The sequence below is a fragment of the Octopus bimaculoides genome, chromosome 4 (assembly GCF_001194135.2).
Source record: "Octopus bimaculoides isolate UCB-OBI-ISO-001 chromosome 4, ASM119413v2, whole genome shotgun sequence".
Classification (NCBI taxonomy): Eukaryota; Metazoa; Mollusca; class Cephalopoda; order Octopoda; family Octopodidae; genus Octopus; species Octopus bimaculoides.
This window is the reverse complement of record NC_068984.1, coordinates 38,293,516-38,310,302: the sequence shown is the minus strand read 5'-3', so window position 1 is coordinate 38,310,302 and position 16,787 is coordinate 38,293,516. Positions and strand designations below refer to the sequence as shown.

Sequence of the window (16,787 nt, the reverse complement as noted above, 5' to 3'; positions counted from 1 at the left end):
AGATGAGCTTGCAGGAAACAAAATTATTTTATAATTGAAAATTGTAGGGGAATTTGATCAAAACAAAGTCTTGGTAAAGTCAAAATTTCTTAGACCTTCTTTGTGTTGTTTGCTAAACCCTTCAAAAACAGTTTTATGGTTAATTTTAATCGCTTAAAAACTTCAACTTTATGAAAGAGAAAGAAAAATATTAATATGAATATAAGTGTTGAGGCACAATGTGTAAAGGAGACTAGAGGATACAGATTAGGCAACAGTTGTTAGGAAAAAAGATGGTAATGGGATTTGAAGGTATAGAATGGAAAATAGGTCTGTGGGGGGATGCATGCACACAAAAAAACAATAGGCAAGAGAGGGGTATGTGCACTAAGCCTGCAAGAAAAATCAGCTCTTATGTGACATCACACATCACCAAATAACATGGTCTTCACTCATCTCTTTCATCAGATGTAACATCTTGAGACCATTTTTCACTGTCTCATCCCAAGTCTTACTTGGTCTCTCATAACCACAGGTACCTTTCACTTTGAGCAACTCAGTATATATAATATCATTTGTTCCACTTCAGCTGCTGTGGATACTTTCCCCCTCATTGTAAGAAAGCATCACAGCATCATCTAATAGATAAGCTCAAAGCTACAAATCTACAACAGCAATAACAACAATACCAAAATAATAACAATAATATAATCTAAAACAAACACAAGAATTTCCAGATTAAAAGCAAAACAACGGCAACATGAACACAATAAGCAAAAAGCATTATATTAATACTTCTATTTTATTTATTCTAATCCTAATACATTATTCCATAACTAGTGTTGTGGAAAGAGTAGTATCTGATATAACTCTGAATGTATTCTTAAGTTAAAATATAATCATATCTTAAACCTTTTTAGATCAGAAACTTAGATAGAAAGAGCTCTGATCTAAAGAATTTAGTTAAGTTTTATAGATCGACATCCAATATTGAATTTTCTCTTACACTATATATGTACGTATGTATGTTTATAGCTTTTATCTTTTAGTTGTTTCAGTCATTGGACCACAGCAATTCTAGGGCACTGCCTTGAAGGATTTTAGTCAAATGAATCAACCCTAGTGATTTGCTAAGTTACAGGGACATAAACAAACAAACACTGGTTGTCAAACAGTGATGGGGGACAAACACAAAGACACATGCATACACACACACACACACACACACATATCATATATGGCAGGCTTCATTCAGTTTCTGTCTACCATATTCACTCAAAAGGCTTTGGTCAGCCTGAAGCTATAGTAGAAGACACTTGCCCAAGGTACCATGCAGTGGGACTCAATCCAGAACCATGTGGTTGGCAAGCTTCTTATCACAAAGGACCACACCTACACCTCTTACACACCCATCATCATTTTAATATCCACTTTTCCGTGCTTGCATATGTCAGGTAGAATTCATTGATGCAGTCTTTCTACAGCTGGATGCCCTTCCTGTCACCAACCCACACCTGTTTCCATGCAAAGTAATGTTACCCCAGACAGGTTTTCGCAGAATACTGGCAATGAATGACACCACACCTGTATAGCAGTGACATTTATTTACAACTATCATGTGATGTCAAGACAAGGAGACACACACACACGTATATGCAACAAGCTTCTTTCAGTTTCCATCAAGTGAATCAACTCACAAGACTTTAGTTTATGCAAGGCTGCAATAGAAGACACTCGCCCAAGGTGTCATGCAGAGGGACTGAACCTGAAACTATATGGCTAGGAAGCAAACTTCTCAACCATACAGCCATCTTAATGAGTGTGGAGACTTTACTCACCTATCAAAGAGTGCAGCTTTCTCTCTCTCTCTCTCTACACACACATCTTTCCCATCATCATTATTCAAATATTTATCAAATATTTTACCTGCTGCTTGTTGAAATTGCTCACATATTCATCAAATGTTTGATCTGTGGTCCGTGCAGCTTTTCCAAGGTTTTGCAACACCTATAGATAAGAATAGAGAAAATATAAGAAATATTTTACACACATACATATATAACATAATAATGTACTATTACAACTCCTTGTAACTAGCTGGTTTCATGTCACCTCTGCAAAATCACTCATTTTTTTTCTCTCTCTCTTCCATGTCCACCCACTTATTCTATCCCAGGATATTGTAATAGCCCTCTGAAATTCTCTTTAAGTAGATGTTGGCTTCTAATTGCTCAAGTGGAACATTAACTATGTTGAATCTACCATCTCAGTGAGAGGACAGATTTAATCCTGTGAAGGCATACATGAGCACTGCCCTCTTCTCCAGATCAATTTGATAAAATAAGACATTAAAATATTTTTTAAACGGAAGTGTATTTGCATATTTAGAACAGTGTTACTGTAGGACAAAACACTGGGGATTACAAACTGGAATCTTGGCAGCAAAGAGAGACATCAAACTGACTGCAGTTACATATTTTATAAAAAACCTTTCTTAGAGTTCATTTAATTCCTTTGCCATGATGCTGTGTAGTCATATAAATAATGCTTCTTAGTTTACAGTGAATAAGCAAATTTGCTTGGATCTTACACTGGTATGAATATTTTTAAAATTTAGGATACCAAATTGTGATAATATTTGATATAACATTATGAAATAGTCTGAAAAAGACTATTTAACTTGCTAGAAATGATATTCAAATCTCCCTCAAAAATCAAACATTATTATTTTGAAAGAGCATGAACACTTGGGATAATGTATTCCGAGACTCACTGAAAAAAAACAAAAAAATAATAGAAAAGGCAATTGTCATGACTTAAACGACCTTTGATCACAGACTTGACCTGACAGAGCAACAACAACAAAAAATGTTGCAGAAGACAGCTAGAAGCAATCCTGTAGGTTCCTAAAACTTTTACTTCAGAAAATCAACAATTTACAGCATCATTGGTGAAACTGGCACAAAGAACTCAAGTATTATTCTTGCCCTAATGCTAACCACTTGTATCCAATTGCTAACTGAAAACAACAAAATTATAAGTTTATATCATTTTGAAATGTTAAATTCTTATGACAAAGTCACAGGCATATAATTCATTGAATCAAACCTCTAGAATGGCAACTTCAGAAGGACAAAAGCTAAAGGTGACAGAGGCAAGACTTAAAGTTTAGCTAATACTGTAATGAGGTTATTACCCTACTAAGTTGAAGTCATTAGAATCAACTTTGTTGTTAATATTTCTGGATAGATGGCAAGCTAGCAGCATCATTAGCATGCTGGGCAAAATACCTAGCAGCATTTCGTTTGTCTTTACGTTCTGAGATCAAATTCCACCGAGGTTGAATTTGCTTTTCATCCTTTCAGGGTTGATAAAATAAGTACCAGATGAGCACTGGAACTGAAGAAGTCAACTTATCTCTTCCTCTGAAATTGCTGGCCTTGTGCCAACATTTGAAACCAATATTTCTGGTGTTGATAAAGTAATTACTAGCAATGAACTATTTTAAAGTGTTGTTATTGGATGGTCCCATTCAATTACAGTCAAGTTATTTAGTTTGTTCTAGCCATCACAGCAAAGACCATGTTGAAGCATCGCCTTCATGTGCAGAAACCAGACAAAAATGATCTACACAAAAGATAGGATTTCTATTTTGACCTTTATACTAGTGTATTTCAGGCAACTGAATTATTGACTTTATGGGACTAACTTCATATTAGATATAGATTTGAAATTAGAATGATAATCTGCCAAAACATCATAATTGCAAAGCTTAACAATGAAATATGATTGTTTATTTTTTAGTATCTGGCAATTTGAGTTTGATTAAATTCATCATTGAGTCAGTTTTAGAAAGTTGATTATTTTGTCAAAAGAAAAGAAAAGTGTGTGTGTTTGTGCATGTGTGTGTGTCTGTGTGGGGGGGGGGTATAAAACCTTATTTGGCCACTCTCCAATTATGTTCAATTAATAATTCCCAACCAATAAACCATTCTTTTTCCAATTGCCATGGATCATTTTACTGTCTGTATTTCACTACCATATAGTATCATTCTTCTTATGTATTCTGATGTATAAGAGTAAATTATATATATGCTTCATATAATTTACCTTTTATACATATAAAGAAGCCTCTTTGCTACCAAAAACTATAAAATCTGCCTTTTTACCTCTTCAGTTTTTTTTTTTCTAGTTGGACGAAAAGCTTGATATCAAGATTTTTTACTCAACTCCTATGCACAGTTCTCTACAACTACCTTTTCCACACTTAAGTCAAATCACTATACCATACTAGTCACTGTTATAAGTAATTAAATGTGATTGCATAGGAAGAAAATGAGGGTAGCTATAATTGTTGAAACAGAACAGATAATTACAAAGAAAACAAAAGGAAATGAATTTTTCCTATTTGATTTTATTTAGTCTTTATTCATGGCTAGCATGAAAACAATAAATATTTGCTTATAAGTAGAAATCACACCTATGTTGAAATGGCTGATTAGTTTTCAAAGAACAGAAAAGGCTAATTAATTTGCTAGTGTACTGAGGTAGTGTTAACTGGTGCACTAATCAGCTGTTATCATGATGCATCAATCTACAAGAATCTCTCCAATTCTGATAAATACATAAGACTGGTCACTCGCAAATACCTAAGCATATCAGCAACACTTCCAAACACTACCACAATAACACACAGAACTTACTATTTGGATGTAATGATGTTTGCAACTTAAGACACTTGTGGAACAAGCTGTGTGTATAAAAGCTAATTCTAATGATAAGCATTCTATTACTATAAAGTAATGTTCATATCTATTTTCTGGCTAAATACATTAAAAGTAGAAATATGATCAAGGCTTCGTGTGAGTCTGTAAAATTAAATATCCTTTTTTTAAATCATTAAACAAATTAGAAATAACAATATATATATATATATATATATATATTGCTCACAAAGCTTTTTTTATATATAGAGGTGTGTGTGTGTGTGTGTGTTTGTTTGTGTTGGATGAGATAACAGTAGTGTAGTCCAGAGAGTTGGTAGGTAAGAGTTGATATGAATACAAAAATAGAAATAAAATTCCAGAATGGCCCTGCTTTAGAGATAAAGAGTTACGCCTGCAGTTTACGGCAGGAAAGTGGTGCCTTGGATGACAGATGGCTTTATTGCCAATCACCTCCTTTCAGTTACTTCAAGATTTATCTCATTCCTAACTAAATTTCTTATTTGGATTTTTTTCTCCTCTAGGCAACTGAAAGTTCACAATATTACTGAATTGATTCCCTTCCTTGATCCAGATTCTAAGCTGGATTTATGCTTCTGTTTCTGATAAATGCCAAGAAATTAAGACCATGACACATCAATTCGAATCATGTTACTCACTTCAGCTGTAATCTTTACTCAGACTAACAGAAATATGAAAATAGGATAAGCAGCAAACTGAAAGAAACATGCTCAAATTTCCATATACAGCCCATATCACTGGTGTGCATGTATTCTTATGTATATGATTATGTACATATATGCATATGTATGTATAAAGAGAGAGAGAGATTAACCAAGCAATTTCAGGAAAAACATATACATAGGTCACTGTTATTGAAGAGAATTTACATGTGGTGCTATATATAAAGCACTAAAGCAACAGGTTTCCAGTAACTACTAGATCAAATCAACAATGGAGCTTCAACTCAGTCCCTCAGAAACAGCACATAGGTCTCTCTCAAATCATACCAAGTCTGAAATACACAGCTTGAAACAATAAAAGGGTGGTGGGGACAGGATAGTTATGGTTGGTGAATGCCTTTGATCAGAGGTCTGCTTGATCAGTGTTGATCATAGGCTAAATAACAACAATAGCTACAACTCAAATACCCTTCTCTCTTTCACCCCTATTCAACTGTCCTAACACCTCCAAATAAGTTCAGTACTTTACCCAAATGGATAACAGTTTATAACAAAGATACAAATTAATCTCACAGCACTCTAGCCAAGATGCCACCAACACTAGTGAAAACTGACAAACATCATGGAAACTGATAACTACTTTCACGGGATGACTGTCTTTTTAACAAACACAATTTACCTGTCAAACTGTTCCCTTTAAGATTAATTGCTGCCTTTTGACTGACTTTATACCCCACTTTCCATGTGGATGTATGCTGAATCCTAAATACTTTCCATATTGAGCAAAATAACTGCATATCACACAAAGATAGCTTCTATATGGTCTCTCAACCTGCCAGAAATAGCAAAATCACCATGGCCATATCCTACTATCTTAAGTGAAGGTAAAAGACACGTTACGAAATGTCACTGATAGTCAGAACTAGAACACCTTTGATCATAAATCTGCTAAATCAGAGATGATTTTAGGTTAAACAGCAACACACACACACACACACACACACACACACACATTCTCTTTGCAGATTAACACATCCGGATACAGAGACTCTTGCTTTCACTCTCTTAAATATATGGCCAACTACCTTACACACACACATTTATACATATGCAGTGTGTTTCAGTTTGCTATTTCACTTCATTGAAGACAGACATTAAACGATGATGGTAATGATATATATATATATATATATATATATATATATATATATATACACACACACACACTTTTTTTTATTAAAGCTACAAAAACATAACAAAAAAACTGTGACTCAGAGTTTCACATTCCCATTCATTGGTTAGTTGTAACCAAGACAGGAATAAAATTGTGATGGTACGCATAATATATGATTTGATATAAACTAATTTAGCATTTGAATTTGATTGGGTAACTTATTTTCAAAACATAAACGGTGTTGTACTTGCTAACTGTTGGACAGGTTGGGGGTGTGTATAAATTGAACAGTAAAATATATCATATTATATATATAATTTGAACTGGAGGCCTTCATATGCCCTCAAAGACTAAAGATGCTTTATACAAGATTTCAGTAGAGAAATATAGAGTTCTTCATAGGTTTATGTTTACATATGAGAGCTGCCAGTAAACATAACAGTGACCCAACAATAACTGCATAAAACTGATGCTATGAGATTGATGTCTTCCCATGCCCACGGAGATATGTCATGCAAACAAACAAGTCTTTTAGTATTTTTCTTTCTGTTTAGGCATTACAGGCATGAATAATTTGAATTATCTAAATAACATCTGTTTGTTTATAAACATCTTTTTATTTATTTACACACACACACACACACACACTGAAAGATTCTAACCCAATTGGTTTATAGCATACAATAAAATATCTGTTTTTAAATATTTCACAGACCTGACAGAAGAGTGATTTCCAGAGTAACATAATCATATCAGAAACAAAGATAACACCGTGTTTAGTAGATGGAGTATCTTCTATCCAGTATTCACTTCAAGGCATATTGGATAACAGTCCTAAATGCAATATATCTAGACACAAAAAGACTCCACAGTGACAGTTGGAACACTCTTAATCATGGATTAGCTTGGACAGGGCAGTCTGGAAGGTTAAACAACACCAAGTTCCCACACAATCCCTGTTACAACATGTACGATTGCTGCTCACTAAATATCCATAACACTACTACATCATCCCTCCCACTCAATCCAGGTTAACATAAACAAACACTCAAACAAAACAACCACAGCAGTAGCAGCTATAACCACATTAGTTCTAAATATCATGCTAGATTGAACGCTGCTAATGATATGTATAGAAGAGCAACAACTGTAATGCAACAACCAAATCCTTGTTGCCTACTTCTGCTATGATCACCATGAGCCAAGACAGCATCAAGACAGAAATAGCAAAACCTCCAGGAAATAGCAATCAAATCTTCCTTAAGAATACTTTGAATTATGAAATTTTGGACACATGTGGCCATGAGTCAAACTGTCTAGAGGTTACTTGGTAATGAGAGTTAAACAAGACTGGATGTTAGAAAGGAGGGGGGAAAAAACATCTGAACTACTACTTGCACCCCACGATCTTCAAAATAGTATGTTTGAAGCAACGCATCTGTTGATTGCATCTAGTTTTTTGACTGACAACCTACATGGTTACAGTCTGCTCAATAAGGCTGACCAGGAGCAAAATAGCAACCTTGCTCTGGTTCTCCATGAAAAACATTTTTGTGTTAGAAAGATTGTGTGATGTATAAGATGTTTAACACTAGATGATAGTGAGATATGGACTTTGGGTACAAAAGAGCTAAGAGGTTGAAAAGAAATGAGATGAGTATTAAGTTACATGAAAGGCTAAGTGCAAGTGAGCTGAAAATGCAGGACGGTATTAAAGGCCACCATTTGATGAGTGCAGGTGAAGAAGTTCCATTGTTATGGATATTTAAGGCAGCCTGACAATATTTTATGTGTTTAATTGCACATGTATTCATTGTGTGTAAGAGAGAGAGACAGAAAGAGAGAGAGGGAGAGCATGCATGCATGTGTTTGTGTGTGCGTAAGAGTATGAAGCTAGATATGCCATGGTATTTTAATTTATAAGGGAGAAAAGGCGAAGTCTGAGGAAGCTAGCGATGATTAGCCTTGACAAAAGTAAAGAAAACAATTATCAAAATTTATCAATTAAGATTAGTTTCTATACCTTGTTCCTTAAAGAGAGGTAAGTTTTGATGCTTCAGACAGTGCCCCTCTTTGAAGAAATAAAATGCATGTTAGAAAAGCTATGAAAATGCCTTTCATAGCCGTTCAATACACCTGCACTTTGTATGTGTGTGTGTGCATGGCATCTGGGGCAAGAGTTTTTACCATAACTTCATATCAACCTGAGCCTTGTGAATGGAGCTGAGTATAGAGGAAACTGTATAAAAGCCCATCAGATGGAATGTACTAGTAATTCAAAAGTCCAGCTTTATTACATGTGTCACGCTGATTCTCCTTGAATCACATTTGTGAAATACTCAGTCACTTTGCATGTTAATTCAATGAGTAGGTTATCAAGTTCATCTAACAGTTGGATGCTCATATACCAAAATCAATGGATGATTTTACATATACATACATATATTATTTCAATGCCTTTACCTAAAATCTACCCATTACTCTCACTGTGTCTCATGGTGTCTGTTAGCTTCTCAGTCACAACGTATATTCTCCTCCTGAAGTCATACAAACACACTAGAATTCCTCCACTCCCATACAAGCTGGCAATAATTGAAAAGCAAACATGAGCTGCACTAATTTTGCAGTTATTTCAATACCTTAATCTCATAGGGCCAATAAATGGTTATAGACAGTTCTCCATTTCAGTAAAAAAATTAAAATTCAACCAAGAATATACATATATATATATATAAGATCATATGTGAAAAGTGTTGTTCAGAGCTCATAGATTCTTCTAGAATTTACAAATAATTCCTTTCATATAAGAAGAAATCTAGATAGAAACTAAACCAGTTTCAGTATTAAGAACTACCAAAAATGTTACAGATTTGCAATTAAAAACAAATCTTAAACAATTTTGATTTTATATCAACATTCATTTTATAATCTTTTCTCCCATATCTCTATGTATATGTATAAGAACCTCTGTGTATGAGTGTATATGAGTATGTGTGCATATATTGGGAGGTAGTCAGTATATAAAAATAAAGTATTCATTTACATCCAATGTTTATGTTAAATGCAAGAAAGATATGAAATTTCGTGCAACATGGGAATTACTTGTTCTAGATTCCTCCCATAACAGAAAGCTAGTGGCAACAAATCTATTCATGATGAAAGATCAAAATACAGATACATCGAGCTGAGAGAAAATAAAATAAGCTATGAATGGTCATAGGAACATTAAGCGATGGATGTTTTGTCATCATTATCACAATCATCACAATAAAGCCATTTACTTACACATTCCAAATCACTGGTTCCCAATGTGTGTGTGTGTGTGTGTGTGTGTGTGTGTGTGTTTGTTTATGTTTGTTGCTCCTACATAGAAGATGGGATTACTTTAAAGAGTTGTAGGTTTTATTGTTACCCCTCTAAAACTTGTTCTGTCATTCTATTTTGCTGAGTTGCATGACCTATTCTTCTGCATGACACTACGGGTAGAGGCCATCAAGAGAGTAGGTGAAAAACCATGGAAGCAGTGGACTGAAAATGTTTGGAAATTACTAGTCTAGACTTAACATCTGTAGCTTCAATTATAATAAGAGGGTCATAGCACAGCTGGTGAAAAATAAAGTAGGAAATAGAAGAGATGGCTAGTAAGTGGGAGTTATATTTAGGAAAGGCGAGACTATGGTAGTAGCAGAAACATTGTAAATATATTGTATGAAAAAATAAAATGTCTTCAAAAAGACCCAAATTTATTCAAATTTGTAAGTTATCTTTTACTCTATACCCTACAAATATATTACTTCAGATCATATATTTACTAAAAAGTTATGCTCACCTCACTAATCAATATTCTAAAAATAGAGTAAAACACCTTTAGAATTAGCTTTTATACTTCCAAATGAAAATAATATAAATCAAATCATATACTCATATTTCTAATTTACCACATAGCTAAATAATATACACTGGCCTTTTCAAGTTTTCATCATTGAATATGATTTCAATGACAACTACTTATATCGTAGATGGCATCCCATTCAAATTTAATTTTTAAGTATTCTCTTACAATTTATGAGATTTACTTAATAATTAAACTCACTAAATACTTCAGTAAGTTATGGAAAGGATATGATTTGCTGATTAGATTTCTAAAAAATGCAAAATAAAAAATAAAGGCAAAATGCATCCAAAATTGTTTTCACTATTTGCTGATAACAATGGTATTAGTCATCTATAATTTATCATTTGGCACATAACTGAACATAACTTTAGGATTTAAGGTTCAAAACTTAACTATGCTTTTATTTACATATCAGTCTATAAGATAATACAATACTTGATGTACCTAACCATTTTAATTATGTTGCATGGAAGTAAGTCAGGATCTAGGTGTTACTAACAAAGGCAGACGTATTATCATCACTTAACATCTACTTTCCATGCTTGCATGGATCAGCCAGAATTTGTGAAGGCAGATTTTCTAGTCAGATTCCCTTTCTATCCCCAACCCTTATCTGTTTCCAAGTAAAGTAATATTTCCCTGTAGCTGGGCCTATTTTCATGGGAGATTAGAAACAAAACAACACGACTTGTATGATGGTGATGCTCATTTACAATCATCACATGATGTGAAGACAGAGTACACACACACACATACAATGGGCTTCTTTCAGTTTCCATCAACCAAATCCACTCACATGGCTTTGGTCAACCTAGAGCTATAGTAGAAGATACTTGACCAAAGTGCCGGCTGAGAAGTAAACTTCTTACTACACATTTATGCCTGCACCTATACCATCCCTGCACTTATGCCATCCCTGCACCTGTTAGTTTAGATAAATGTTCCTTTTTCTTTTCTTTTCTTTTCCTAAATAAAAAAACAGGCATCTAGAGAGAAAAACAATTTATTGTGGTACATATTTGGTTACAATACCAGCTCAATTTCTACAAAATTTGAGTCAAGCCAATGAACCCCTTCAGTTTTTTTGAAAAACATTTAATCATGATTCTGCAGGTTCCAAAGCATGAAATTTCAATGAGTTTGAAATTTCATGCTTTGGAACATCAGTAACACCAGAACGCTTTTAAAGAACTGCTGCCAAAAAGATTTTATAAATTAGAGTTTGTGAAGCATTCCAGCTGCTCATAGTGCAAGTAATCCATCCATGGCCCTTGCCATATACAAACCACAAGCTGTTATAAGAGTGAATGAGAGACTCACTATGTAGCTGCTTAAAGTGCTGCATATGGCATGTGTGTGTGTGCGCGCACGCGTGCATGTTCTGCTTTGTTTGGGTCAAAATAAAAAACAAGTGCCAGTAATACTGATGTTAAAGTCAGCCAAATTTAAATGGTTTCCCAGAAATGATTTCCTAAAAAAATGTCTGATGTTTAATCAAATGAAATCTATATATGTTGACACCATTATATACCTATTGACATCATTTTAGGTAATTCCGTTAATAGAATTTTCATGAAAATATCAACAAATAGCCCAATTACATGTACTTCACATCGAAATATCCTTTATTTCTTCCTTGATTTACTAACAATAGTGTTAAGTGGATTCACATTTACAAGGTTATATAATTCCTGAATTGGGTGATGTGTCATTGAGCTTCATTCCACATTGAACCAGTTTAATCAGCTGAAAATGAGCATTCCACTGCATCTAAAGGTGGAAGCACCAAGAGAAAATTTATGCGTGTTTGCTACTACATAGGTATGTAAAACAATTAGCAAAAGCAAGGCCCTTGCCACCAACTCCCTTGTGAGTGACAGCTATAAATGTGATAGAACAGGTTGAAACAAAGTGGTTGTGTGAGCAGATTTATAAAGGCCCAGGTCCATTGTAGGACTTGAATTCACTGCACAATAACAAACTACTCTTTAATTATACCAGGCTTCCATTGCTTACAGTGCCTACTCTTAATATCATTTTCCAAGTAGGTAAACAGGGCAAGGAAGAGTTAAATATTATGGATAAAAACAGAGCAACTGCTGACAAGTTATGAGCAATTGCATTTGGCCAATGCAATCAACACTATCAGAAGCAAATCACTTTTGATAATTGATTTATTGTTAAAAACCAGGACCTTATCTAACTGCACTCGGGATCTACACCAACAATTAAACATATATACAAATAACAATCCATAATAAATAAGTAATAAGAACAGAATATCTCTAGATATCTGTCTGAGGTAGGGCAGCAGAGTCAAAAGAAAATGCTGTGAAATACAGTATAGTATTCTTGTCTAATTTTGTTAGTTATGTGGCATGTGGAATGTAAATTATATTAATTGACAGTTGACATTAAAGAGCAAAAGATTAATGACAAGGCAAGGGATCATAGAGAAGTGCTTATTAATAATAGTTTAAATTAGTAAGCTTCAAAGTGATTTGATTTCAAAAATATCTGTATACACTAAACTGGGTATTTTAAGAGATAGCTTACATTCTTACTCTGCTAACTTGAAGGTGCATAGAAAGAAAAAAATAAATCACTCAAACTAGAATTTCATATGTACATACATACTTAATGGCTTCTGTTGTTAAAAAGAAAGCAGTTGCTTTCTTTTAAATAGAAGCTTTAAAGAATAAGTAAACATGTTTACTACAGTGCATATATGATTGTGTAGGTAAGAAATCATCATTATAGCCACAAGCTTGAGAGTTCAATCTCAGCATGCAGTACCTTGAGCAAATGTCTTTTACCATAACCTTAGGTTGACCAAATGTGTTCTGAGTGGAACTTGCTAAATGGAATCCATGAGGAAACTCATCATATGTATTCAGTGGGAAATATAAACATTGGCAAGAAAACCAATATCAAAGTGCTTTCAAGTAAAGATATTTCCTGGTATTTGCTCTGTTTGCATTCCATAGACACTTCCTTGTCACTGTCGCTGTCATAAACGCAATATACCAGTGACCAACCTGTTGAAAACCCACAACTAATGATATTGCTCACAAAATGCAATGTAAAACATAAACACACACACAAATTCTTGTTCAAGAAAATTAATCATAATTTCAGTCATATCTATAAGATAAATCACTTCATTTGAGAATTTGGGATTTAATTCAGAACCTTATTTTAATGGCATTAGAAGGTTTGCTGAGGGATATTTGGCTGGTATGTTGAACAGATTGCAGTATTATGTTGATATTCCTTTACTGGCTATCACAGTGAACTTAGTCTGTTCAAATAGTTCACCATAGATACTGAATAGCAACTGCCTCCTGGTTTGTTAAGTTTCTGTTGAACTACATTGATTGTATTAATCATAGTTATACTCCCAAATACACTACAGCTTTTCCTAGCTATAAGTTTAAGCCCACAAACACAAACTATTGAGTATCAGTGAAATATATGCTCAGTTTGGTCAGCACTCTGGTTGTAGTGAGAGCACACTGTCCTTATTTTGGAATCTTCTCATCTGCACTTTCTTTTCCAAAGATAAGATATAAAATACATAAAATTTCTCGTGAAATATGCCAATCTCAAGTGGGCCTTCCTATACTTCCTCAAATAATTTGAAACAGTGTAATCCACACCACAACAAACTGAACATATACAAACCATATATCCAGTGAAACAAGAGCACTCATTAGTACATATATATATATATAATCATCTTAATGTCCACTTTTCTATGCTTGCATGGATGGGGTTTATTGAGGTAGATTTTTCTGTGCCCAGATAACCTTCCTGTCACCCATCCTGTTTCCAAGTAAGATTTCTCATGGCTAGACATGTTCTTGCAATATTTTGGAATTGGACAATACTGCCTGTATGACAGTGACAATCATTTTACAACTACCATGCAATGACAAGACAAGGAGATACAAACACACTCACACATACATCATCATCATTTAACATCCATTTTCCATGCTGGCACAAGTTGGACAGTTGGACAGTTTGACAGGAGACAAGCCCTTCTGTCTACTTTGACATGGTTTCTACAGATGGATGACTTTACAGAGTGAACCAACATGGCACCAACACCGGTGAGGTCACCAAGTAATATGCAAGACAAAAACAAAAACATTCTAAACTGCATCCTCACCAAAAATATTACCTTATTGATTGACTTGAAGTCATTCCCCAATACACTCCAATCTCTGGTCCATAGACATGTTTCTTCATTCTGCTTTTTCTACCATTACTATAGGCATAGGCATGGCCACATGGCTAAGAAATTTGCATTGCAACTATGTAGTTTCAAATTCAATGCCACCATGTAGCACCTTCAGTGTCTTCTAATTTAGCCTTGGTTGACCAATGTTTTGTGAATGAAATCTGGTCGATGAAATACTATGAAAACCTATCATTTGTATAACTCTATATCTTCCCATTGACACAGTTTCAGCAGTGATAATGTTGTTTAAGTCCCATATTAACAAAAACTCCAGTAGCTTGGTGGTTCAACATGCAAAGATATAGAATAAAGTACCTTAAGTGAAAAATAAGTATGTGTAAACCTTGGGAAAAGTATTCAGCCCTAGAATACTGCCTCAAGAAGTCCCATCCAACTCATAACAACATAAGAAAAGTAAATGTAAAAAAAACCAGGGAAGTCTACAGTGATCTCTCCCCACCCAGAGTTGGATTGTCTCATGTCACCAACAATCAGGGTCACTCAACTCATTTTTCACTCATAGATATTTTCTCTCTTCCTGTCCAGGTTTTCCTTGCAGTCGTTCAGATTATCATAGATATATCAATGTAAAAGATGAGATGGCCATATAAGAGATGGACATATAAGAGGTGCAGCAATATCAGCGGAAAGTTAACAGGGAAGATGGTTTTTGCGTGTGCACAGGTACAATAAACACTAAAAACCTACAGAAATTATATTCCATCACATGCCAGTGGGGAAAACTAGAAGTAGATAGCTTCCATTACCTAGGTGACTAAGTAAGTACCAGGGGTGGATGCTCTGAGAGCATAGCTGCTAGAATAAAAATAAGCTGGGCAAAGTTCAAAGAGCTCCTAACTCAGTTGATAACAAAGGTCCTCTCACTCAGAGTGAAACACAGACTGTATGATGCATGTGTGCGAACAGCCATGCTACACGGTAGTGAAACACAGGCTATGACTGCTGAAGACGTGTGGGCTTGTAAGAAATGAAGCTAGTATGCTACGCTGCATGTGTAATGTCAGTGTGTAAGAGAGACGACTGCGTTGGTATGCTCATTTGATAGGTATGGATGAGGGCAGCTGTGTGAAGAAGTGTTGCACTCTAACAGTGGAGGGAACCTGTGGAAGAGGTAGACGCAAAAAGACATGAGATGAGGTGGTAAAGCACAATCTTTGAATGTTGGGCCTCACAGAGATATGCCGTGCTTGAGAAGGCCCATCAAGCCAAGTGAGATCATAGTCGTGGCTGATGCCAGTGTCATTTAACTGGCCTGTTAAAAGCACCCATAAATCATTGAGAAGTTAGAGGGACAGGTCTATAATTCTTAGCATCTGCTCTGCTACCTCCCTTATGGATAAAGCATTATATGCCTTCTTTAGCTTTTTGGGAAATCTCCCTGTTGTGAAGAAGCTCTGAAAGAGAATCTGAAGTGGCCTAGCTAGAGCCCCTTTACATTTCTTTAAGAGGATTGCTAGGAATCCATCAGGGTCTGTTGCTGAGTTTGAGCTCATCTCATCAATGACTGATATCACATCAGTTTCCTCTATGCTGATGCTGTCAATAATTGCCATTTTGTTGTGTAGATCTGTGGAGCCAAGGAACTCATCAGGCATAGATACTTGCAAGTGTACCAGTGGAGTTGTGAAAGCACTCTTGTATTGCACATTCAGTATTTCACTGATCCTCTGGGGGTCTGCAATCGGTGAGCCATTTTCTTCAAGTAGTGGCTCTATTTTGTATGGTACTGAAGCAGTTTCTTTTGCATATCTATAGAAGGCTTTAAGGTTTATCTCAATATTGTTGACAGCCCTGGCCTCCATTTCTGCCCTCTCCTTTTTTGGGGAGCATTGGTGTTCATTTTTGATCTGGCGCACTGTTCGTTTGAGGTAGGATTGTTTGTTATCTTTTATACGATTTGAGATTCTAGTTCATCTCATTAGAATCCGCCTATCCCTGGGTATTATATTTTTCTGCTGTCTTGGCATTCTCTCTGGAGCAAACTTACTGCAGATGTCATGCATGATTGCCATAAAGTGTTGTAGCTTCATGTCAATGTCTTCTACATTTTTATATGCATATATAT

General features: G+C 35.0%; 1 protein-coding gene across 3 annotated transcripts in view; it reads right to left on the bottom strand.

Moving 5' to 3' along the window:
- LOC106878700 (myc box-dependent-interacting protein 1) overlaps positions 1 to 16,787 on the bottom strand; it is a 120,225-nt gene that overhangs the window by 76,149 nt on the left and 27,289 nt on the right. For all 3 annotated transcript variants that reach the window (XR_001410535.2, XR_008263893.1, XM_014927996.2), the window contains exon 2: positions 1,906 to 1,986. Coding sequence is in view for 1 of the 3 variants with exons in the window: in XM_014927996.2 (XP_014783482.1) it covers positions 1,906 to 1,986 (81 nt within the window). In the remaining 2 variants the exon portion in view is untranslated. The remainder of the gene's footprint in view (positions 1 to 1,905; positions 1,987 to 16,787) is intronic.